The sequence below is a fragment of the Columba livia genome, chromosome 11 (genome assembly GCF_036013475.1).
Source record: "Columba livia isolate bColLiv1 breed racing homer chromosome 11, bColLiv1.pat.W.v2, whole genome shotgun sequence".
Taxonomy (NCBI): Eukaryota; Metazoa; Chordata; class Aves; order Columbiformes; family Columbidae; genus Columba; species Columba livia.
The window spans coordinates 19,308,537-19,317,724 of record NC_088612.1 but is presented as its reverse complement, the minus strand read 5'-3'; the positions used below and the strand labels follow the sequence as shown (position 1 = coordinate 19,317,724).

Genomic DNA, 9,188 nt, shown 5'->3' with positions numbered 1-9,188 from the left:
TCTACAAGGGAAGTATCAAACAATAAGAAACACTTTATTTTAACTTTACAACATATAAATAGACAAATCTGTGCTCTCCAATGTAGCTTTTCTTCCCCTCCCCTATCCAAGGTCTTTATTGCAGCGCCCCAACCCCTCTAAATTTGGGGAGAAGAGAGCAAGCGGGGCTGAACTGCCGAGGCTGGACCGATCCTGTATGTACAAATCCAGCAGACATCGCTGTCATCTGCTGAGGTCCCGGCTGGCGCCTCGACCACACAGCATCCTTTCCTCTGCAGAGAGGCCAGCAAAGAAGGGGTGCAGGAGGGCTTCTGAGAAGGTGATCCTCCGGGAAGGGTCGAATTCTAACATCCTCCTCATCAAATCAAAGAGCTGAGCATGCTCCAGCGAGTCGTGCAGCATGTACGTCTGAAACAGAAGGGCGCTGAACCCTCGGCCCTGGTTTCATGATGCGCAGCAAGGTCATAGCTGTTTCTCTAGTGCCTGTCCTGCTTCAGCCAGACCAATAAAATCCTATTTCCCAGTTACTCCCATCCTCAAGCCCCACTTAACTGATCTCAGGCAGGGAACCGCAGAGCAGTTCAGCCCCAGAGCAGCACCTACCCGCAGGGGCTTGCAGTTCTCTTGGACATATCGCCCATCGGACGTGTTCTCATCCCATACCAGGTTCCCATTGTGGAAATATTTTTGCTTTCTGGAGAAGAAAGATGATGTTCAGTAGGGCTACACCCATGTAGTTAAGACTCGATGTGAGGATATAATTGGTATCCTGAGTCATTAGCTACAAACAGTTAACTGGACTGTCTTAAGTTCAGGAACAGGTTCTTACCGAGTCCTGTGGATCATGTGAGATGGAATTGGCCCGAGGACTTTTTCCATCATGACAAGATGCTCACGATTCTCATGGGTCTGCAAAGGGAAAGAGCAATGGTACATTAATTCAGAACTTGGAGATCTGATGGCAGAAGTTTTGTCACCTACACAAGTACAGGGAAGAATGGACAAGCCTCTGTCAGGAATGCTGCAGCTCCTGTCCACCTGTACTTCTTGATTTTTCTGTTCTTCACCAGAAGTGATCTGAACCTCATCCTTCCAGCAAGGCACGAGTCCTCAAACCAGGGGTTGTTCGGGGCTTATTTTCAAACTTGCCTTTTGATTTTCTGTGCCTGCTCTGCATTTCCATTCCCTTCACCCAAGTCTGAGCCCTTTTAGACACTAAGGATTTGTAGGGGACGGTGTCTCTTGCACGAATCATACCTGGAAAAGCGTGAAGCCGCGGTAGTACTCAAACAGAATGCAGCCGGTACTCCAGACGTCGCATGGCTGCGCCCAGCCCAGCTCTGCAAGGAGAATCACGTTAACGTTGCTCTCCCAACAAGCCCCACTAGATTTCTACTTGCTCCTCACTGAAACTGCCGGGATGACACGGAGGCAGCCCTACAAGTTATCCATGTGATTTCCAGCATTCTGCACACTGGCAAGAGGACTGATTCAGTTTCAACTTACGCTGACTCCATGTTCCCCCAGAACCAATTTGAACACTTCCCAAGTCTCACAGGTTTTCCTTGGCTCTCTGCGCTGCATCTCACTATCTGCAAGTTCCTTCCACACAACCAGGACCTCGAGACCACTGAGGTGGTGTTGCAGCAACGCACAGGCTGTCCCCAAGAACTGGAGCATTCTCAAGCTGGTTTTCCTCTAGACAGCACCATCCTACAGCATCCCTGGGACAACTGTTCTCCTCCACCTGCTCGAGACTCCCGAAATACCAGTGACACTCACCCAGAATCACTTCTGGCGGACGGTAGTGCCGGGTAGCCACGATAGTGGTGTGGTGCTCGTGATCGAAGGTGGCACTTCCAAAGTCCGCCACACGAATGCTCGTGTTCCGAATGGATTTCTCCTCACAGCTCTGCAAGCAAACAAGAAGTCCTCAGAGCTGCTAAGAGTTGGTTCAGGATTAAGCTGGGCTTTGACAAGAGCGCTCTGACCCCAGAACCGCTGTGTCTACACTAATCAGAAGGATTATACTGAAACTCTGAGCTCTTTACATCTTAGATCACTGTTAAGGAAAGCTGTTCCACTTCATGGCCTGGAGCTTTTACAGCTTTTAGAAGATAGAGAAAGAAGAGGTTCAAGTTCCAGTTTCCTCTCACTAAACAGACTTTTAAGGCCCTGTGGGCACGTATGGAACACGGACGCAAAGGCAGGCTATTCCTGGTCTAGTCCCTTCTCTATGGGACATAACCCACCTTTTTCTCGTTGTACAGAGTGTCAAAATCCGAGTTGACAAACAGGATGTTTTCTGGCTTGAGGTCAGTGTGAGTCAGCTGGTTGTCATGTAAAACTACACAGGCGGCAGAGAGAAAGAGAGAGAGAAAAGAATATATAGAAGAAGCAGACACTGCAGAACCCACACAACTCTGCCCATCAAAGCACAAAGCCAACTCAGCTCCCTCCCGACCCGCTCTGGGGGGACACGGTGGCCCTGGGTGACGTACATCTCAAGGCATGGCAAAGCTGGTAGGCCATGTGCCGGATCTGAGGAAGAGGGTATGGCTGGAAGTTATTCTCCTTCAGGAACTCAAAAGTGTTCTTGCCCAGAAGCTCAAAGGCAATGCACATGTGGCCGTGGAAGTTGAACCAGTCTGACATCAGGACACACAAGCTGTGGGGAGAGAAAGACGTGAGGGACTTGACACAACAGTCGTTCTCCCTGTTTCTGGCTACTTCAGGAGCGGTTGATGAGCAAAAGCTCTGAGCCAGCTGACTCGGAAGCACGCTTTTGGTTAATTTGCCCCATGTTTCTTTGGATATCACCCAAGCAGGCTACTTGTCTGTAAGGGCATGGCACTGCCTACCCAAAAGTCCTGCAGGAACTTACAATTTATTCTCCTTGTCCTTCTCTTTGATTTTTTTCAGGACATTAATTTCCAGCCTGGCTGCTTCTCGGTACTTTCCAACATTTTTTATGATTTTCAGTGCCACCTGAGATTTGCCTCTGTAAGGGAAGAGACCAAAGGATGGAGTCAGAGAAAAAGCCTACATCTGGATGTCCTCAGTCCACAGAGAGAAGCCACATCCCAATCACCTGAGTCACGTTTTTGTGTGTTAAAAGGGTCCCAACAAAGCTCTCAAGGTCTGCCAAAGACTTACGTCGCTTGAACAGTAGTTAATTTGAAGCATAAAGCTATTGCTGAGTAACAACGCCCCAGGGAGAGCTGCAGCCGGCTCTGCCAGCCCAGGTTCCTGACACAGCAATCTGTAAGGTCACTGTGCTTCCAGCAGCCACCTCCCCGCTCTGGCAGTGCCAGAAAGAATTCGGAGGAGGCAGGAGCTGCCAGCAGCTCCTCCACCGAGCTGACCTGGTGGCTCGGAGCCAGACAAAAGGTCAGGAAGAGACAGGGGTCAAGTGAAATCACAGGAGAGGTTAAAAAAAAGATAATAAGAGAAGGGGGAGTTCACAGCCTGTGCTGAAGCCCTCAGCCGTAGAATGAACTGCCCTGCTTCCCTTAACACATCAGCCTGCAAACTGAGGGGCTCAGGTATGAACCAGGCCACTTTCTGCTTCCTCTGCAAAGTAACTTCTGCCACAGCAACAAGTGGAAGGCGACAAGAGTTTGGTCTGGCAGAGTCCCAGGCCAAACCAGCAGCATTAATCCTGCCATGCTCGTGAGTGTGACGCAGAGGGGTCACACGACTCGTCTGGAAGAGAAAGACGCCCACCTGGCATGGTCCACACACTCCACTACTTTGCCAAAAGTGCCTTCGCCAAGGCTGCCGACAATTTCGTCTAGGAGAGAAAACAGGAGCGGATGTGAACTTCAGAGGCTTGGCGAGAGCTGAGGTCCTGCAATTTCACAGCAATCAATTGTCAAAGCAAAAAAAAAAATAAAGTCTCTCACTGCTACACTCTTTAAAACTCAAGGCTCTATTGTCTGCCTCAGGCAATTTACTGCTCAGTCCATTTATAAGCAATAAAAACACTAGAGACCCCTCCAGTACAATACGAGAGATCTCGTCTAACATGGGGATAGAAAGTAGAGAGGTAAAGTTTTACGAAAGGTGGCTGTACATCGCTCTTGAAGCCAATCGCCGATCCTGCACACCAGGTGGCCTTCCTTGTCATCTTCCACGCTCCTGCTGCGCTTACTGCTCTGTTGGCTTCTCTGTACGCACCGCCCCCCGAAACGGCATACGACCAAGCGCGCCCAGTTCCGAGTGGCAGGATTGTGTTGTCATTCAAAGGTGGAGATGGCGGTGCGGCGGTGGGCGGATTTTCCAGATCCCAGCATTTCATAAGGCACACAGCATATATAACGATAGGGATATTGCAAGGGACACGTCAAGACACAAAACTAACTTCAAAACAGAAAAGTAATCAACAGCTACAGGTATGTAAAGAAAAAAATCTCTCATTAGCTACGGCCTCGAGTGCCTCTGAGGCAGGAACATTCCCCCTCTTCTCCGAAGGGGAGCAGCAGCTGTGGAGCCGCAGGGTCAGGGTGGCTCAGCTGGGCGCCACCGTTCCCCACAGCAGAGCAGCTCCCTCTGCAGCACCCGAGGATGCTGCCGGAGGCGGGAGAAGAAGGAGGGTTTTGCCAGAAGAACATCATTTTCTTTGCTGGCAAAGGTGACGCAGAGTACGCGAGCTATCAGTTCAGACAAGTTGTCCAGTAGAAGCCAGGGTAGCAGTTCTCCCTCCCTCCATGCAGCTCACTCATTTGTACCTCGGTTAATAAATCACCAGTGCCCCAGAGCCGTATCCTACCCCCACTACAAACCAGCCCTCCCCTTCTTGAGGGAACCAACTACCACAATGATCCCAAATCCACACATCCCACTGGCTGCAAACAGACCTGGTGTTGCACAGTGCCTTTGGGATGTGATTTGAAGCCTGGGAGAACTTTTAGGAAGAGGGATGGTTGAGTGAATCCCCAGGGAACGTTTCACTCCACTTCAGGCGTCTTCTTCACCCCTGCTACTGCGAGCTTCTACTGGAAAACCAGCCAAATGCTCCCAAAAGGACCTGGGGTCCACAAAGCAAGCTACCCTAATTCCTGATCTTTTTCTACTTTTAGCATTAAAAATAGTTACAATCTCTACAGCCAAAGACATTAATATAAAGCTCTACATTTCCATGCCTGAGCTTCTATCAGGCTTCTCTTCTGCGCCTGTCACCTCCATTCCCCCCCGCCAGCTAATCCAAAATAATGAGCTACAATGAAATCCCAAAAGATGAGCTGAAAGGGAGGAGAAGGCAAAGGGGACAGTTGAGACAAGCTGGGAGACTTCAAAGGATTGAGATCAGGCCAGCCCAAACCTGTTCACTGTTATCACTGCATGCAAACCGCGCTGGAGCATTTTCCTTGTAACCCTGGCTCTTTCTAAAACTAAAACTAAAAAGTCAACTGGGAATAAAATGAGGAAAGCAACAGACAGTCAGAACCTCCCAGCCGTACAGATCTCCACTCTAACTACAAGGATTTAACTCAGTCATTTAAAAGCAACAAACGTGGGAAAGATGGAAACGTTCCTTACAGGAGCAAAGCATCAGACGTCTGGTCTGACACCTCAGAACACTTCAGTGTATTCCCAGTTCATCCTTGAAAGGAATACTACATTTCAGGGTGGAAAACAGGGAAGTTTAACTCAAAGCAGCCGAAATGCAAGGACACCTGTGTGGCACTAGGCAGAGAGGACACGTGTATATCCTTGGGGAGTGGGAGCCTTTCTCTGAGCACAGCAGGACAGGGGTTAATCACCGCGGGGAGCACCGGGCTGTCGGATCCCATCTGGGATCCCGGCACAGCGTCCACCCGCCCTGCCTTCGCGGGAGCGCTCCGTACCAAACCCCCCCGAGAAGCGGCGGCGTGCAAAGCGAGGCCACGGCTGCACTAAAACCCAAACAACGCCCGATCCCCCGCAGCAGCCGGGCTGGCCTGCGGCCAAGGCTCACCCTGTCAGCCTGTCCTGTCTGCGCCATTTCCAGCTTTCCTCATCCCCTTCTCAACCATAACAAACGCAGCTTAGTTTCCTAACCTATTAAAGCTACAGGGGCTGGACTAGTAAAAACCAATAGCTACAAACGCTTCCCGCTTAACAAAACACAGATTTTTGGATTATACATTCCACGTAATGAAAACAAACATAAAAAAAAAGAAAGGGATTAGAGGTACTCACCCAGTGTTCAGAGCTGAAAGGAGGTAAGAGCAGTTAAAACCCTGATCTCATTTTGGATGCTACTCACCGAGGAGGCACTGCTACAAGACCTGGTCCTGTGTTTCCGGCAGTAGTGCGGGTGTTTCTTTGGATGGTGCTGCTCTCTGCCTCGGGATCGCCGCCAATTCCGCGAGCGGGTCGAGTAATAATCCTCTCCAAAAGATGGGCTTCGGTCTTCGAATCTGTAGGCGTCGCTGTCCCGTCTGTACCTCCTGTGGTAAGGCATCCGGTCATGGCTGCAGCACAAACAAGAACGTGTTTAAAAGCCTGGAAAAAGCACGAAAGGCAGAGTCCGGCTCAAAGTAAGTGCTCTTGGTCCCACTGCCTGTTTGCAATAGCCTGTTTTAACCTAAATCAGAGCTGAAGCAGGAAAGATCAGTTAGTGACACTCAGATATTTTCTGAGAGCGTAGGGGTGGTGTTACTTTAAATTAGATTTGTAATAATTTCAGAAGGAAGCAGGTGGCTGGGGAAAAAAACAACTTTAATGCCTTCACAGCATTAGAACTGGGAAACATGATTCCAGGGCACTTTCTCTCTTGTTAATATTAAAGACATGGCTCTGGGACGAACTTTTGGCTAGATAGAGAGGCAGAAATGTGTCAGGGAAGCCACATACGATTAAGCCCTTGACTTCCATCCCTAGGATTTATGGGTTTAAAGCTGATCCGCGGTCAGGAAACCAAAGCTGCCGCTGCTCAGTGCCAGCTCCCAAACACAATCAGGAGGGAGGACAGGGGTCTCGTCCCTCCCTGCTCGCTCCCCCAGGCCCCAACCTGCTCTCACCTTCTGGATCGCGATCTCCTGCAGAGATCCCTGCGGGGTGGGTATCGCACCCTCCCCTCGTAGTCCCTGCTCCGCGATCTCCTCCTCTTCCAGCGCTGCCCCAGGTAGCTCTCCGGCTCCGGGGACCGGTATCTCTTACAGTGATGCATCTGAGGACAGACGAGAGGTTTCCCCGCTCCAACCGGGCCCGGCTCAGGGGCTCCCGGAGGGGACAAGGCCGTTCCCAGCCCACCGGAGCCCCCGACCCGGGGGGTGTGGGCAGAGACCCCCGCAAAGGGCGCAGGCAAGGACGGAACCGGGGAAGGTTTTAAGCCGGAGGCCTCCCCTGGGAAACGGGCTGTTTATAAGAACGCTACGAGTTATTTCCCCGCCGCCTCCTACAAACACCCCGGTACAAACCGGCCCCACCGCCCCTGGCCCGCGTCACCTGCGCCAACGCTTTGGCAGGGGGGGAGCGGAGCGCTCAGGGCCACGGCACCGCCCGCCCCGGCACCCGATCTCCGCCGGGGACGCAAGTACGACAGCGGGGCGCTGCGGCTGGGCCCAGGCCCGGTCCCATCCGCCGGCCGCCCCAGCCCCGCTCCGCGCCCCCGGGCCGGCCCCGCCGGCTGCCCCGGCCCCGCTCCACGCCCCAGGCCGCCCCCCGGGCCTTTCCGCCGCTCACCGCCCCTCCGGTCCCTCCGCGGCTGCGGCCCGCCCCCCCGGCCCAGCAGCGCCGCCGCTCCTACTTCCGCTTCCGGCGCCGCCCGCCTCTCCCCGCGCGGCCAGAGCGGCTCCGCCCCGGGCCGCTCTCGCTGCCTCTCTATGGCTTGGAGGTCGCGGTTAACGCCCGCGGCGCCGGGCGATGTCAGCCGGTGTGAACAGGCGACAGGGGCTGCCCCGGCACGGCCCTCTGCACCTTCACACGGCTGTCCTCACCGCAGGCTGCCGCGCCGTCACCATCCTCACCGCCACCGTCCTCGCCATCACCATCCTCACCATCACCTTCCTCACCAAGGTCTGCCATGCCATCACCTTCCTGAACACAGCATTCCTTTCGATGGCCTTCCTCACCATGGCCATCCTCCCCCTCACCAGGACCTTTACAGCCACGGCCTTCCCCACTATGGCCATCCTCACCGTCACCTTCCTCACCGTCAGCTTCCTTACCACTGAGCCTTCCTCACCATCACCTTCCTCACCACTGAGCCTTCCTCACCATGCTCATCCTCCACTCAGCCTTCTTCCCCATGGCCTTCCTCACCATGAGAATCCTCACAATGATGATCCTCGCCGTGGCCTTCCTCACCATGGTGACCCTCACCATGGTGACCCTCACCATGCTCTGCGTCGCTGTGTTGTCCCCACGGTGACCTTCTCTTGGGGCTGGAGATGGCTCCTGGCCAGGTGGGCAAGGAGCTGCTGGCAGAGGTGTGGTGTCCAGCTCAACCTGCGAGGAATGAGGGCCTCAGTCCTGTTTATTTACAAATTAGCACCACAGGGGGGTTACGCGGATGGGGCTTTGCTGTCACCCACCCATGCGTGGTGCAGAGCAGTTGGACTGGCGTGGTGGGTTTGAGGCGGGACTGGGCTCCCCGCACCTCTGGCAGGGCCATCACACGCCGTGGTGCCGGGTGTTCCCTCCTGGTGCTGGTTCTGGGCTGGTGGGAGCCCCGGCTGGGCCATCGCTGTGGCTCTGGTGTCCACCAGTGTGTCCTGCCCTGGGCAAACCCCGCTGACTCCCCTCTATTTATCGCACACCCCCGTATGTGCCTTCCTCACACAGGGGAATTTGCAAAAGCTTCTCGATTAACGGGCGCTGCTTTCTTCCAGCTAAACCAAGTGCTGTCCTCCTATGAGACCTTCCTGCAGGCCAACGTCCTCGAGTTCCTGTGAGTGTGCGGCTCTGCCCTGGGGTGACACATGGAGAGGGGTGGGTTTGGCTCCAAGGGAAGGGCTGGTCCAGCAGAACACCCCAGAGACAGCAGCGGGGGCTGGGGGGCTGTGCTCCCTCCAGGGCACCATCCCAAGGGGTCCCTGGTGGAAGGTGTTTGAGGCTGCAGATGAAGCCTCTGGAGACCTCTCTGTGGGGCGGGCTTCACCCCAACAGGCACAGCACCCAATGATGGGGGCTCTTAGTGCTGCCTACAAGGTGAAGATATTCAGCCAAAAGCTTGTTTATGGGGTTTGTTGTTGGTTTTT

General features: G+C 53.7%; 1 protein-coding gene across 3 annotated transcripts; it reads right to left on the bottom strand.

Annotated features, from left to right (window-relative positions):
- Positions 1–13: 13 nt before the first annotated feature.
- CLK3 (CDC like kinase 3) lies at positions 14–7,765 on the bottom strand. 3 transcript variants are annotated; one of them, XM_065077048.1, is made up of 13 exons: positions 7,672–7,765; positions 7,008–7,156; positions 6,251–6,458; positions 4,076–4,169; positions 3,727–3,793; positions 2,885–3,001; positions 2,502–2,668; positions 2,253–2,347; positions 1,783–1,912; positions 1,258–1,340; positions 830–909; positions 604–694; positions 14–408 (listed from the first exon to the last, which is right to left on the bottom strand). In XM_065077048.1, exons 2-13 carry the CDS (start codon positions 7,154–7,156, stop codon positions 223–225), a joined length of 1,467 nt encoding a protein of 488 aa, XP_064933120.1. In that variant the 5' UTR covers positions 7,672–7,765; the 3' UTR covers positions 14–222. The 3 variants fall into 3 exon arrangements, with proteins under 3 accessions (XP_064933120.1, XP_064933121.1, XP_064933122.1); XM_065077049.1 differs by lacking the exon at positions 7,672–7,765 and adding an exon at positions 7,435–7,565; XM_065077050.1 differs by lacking the exon at positions 4,076–4,169 and having other exon boundaries at positions 7,672–7,748.
- Between the last annotated feature and the right edge of the window lie 1,423 nt (positions 7,766–9,188).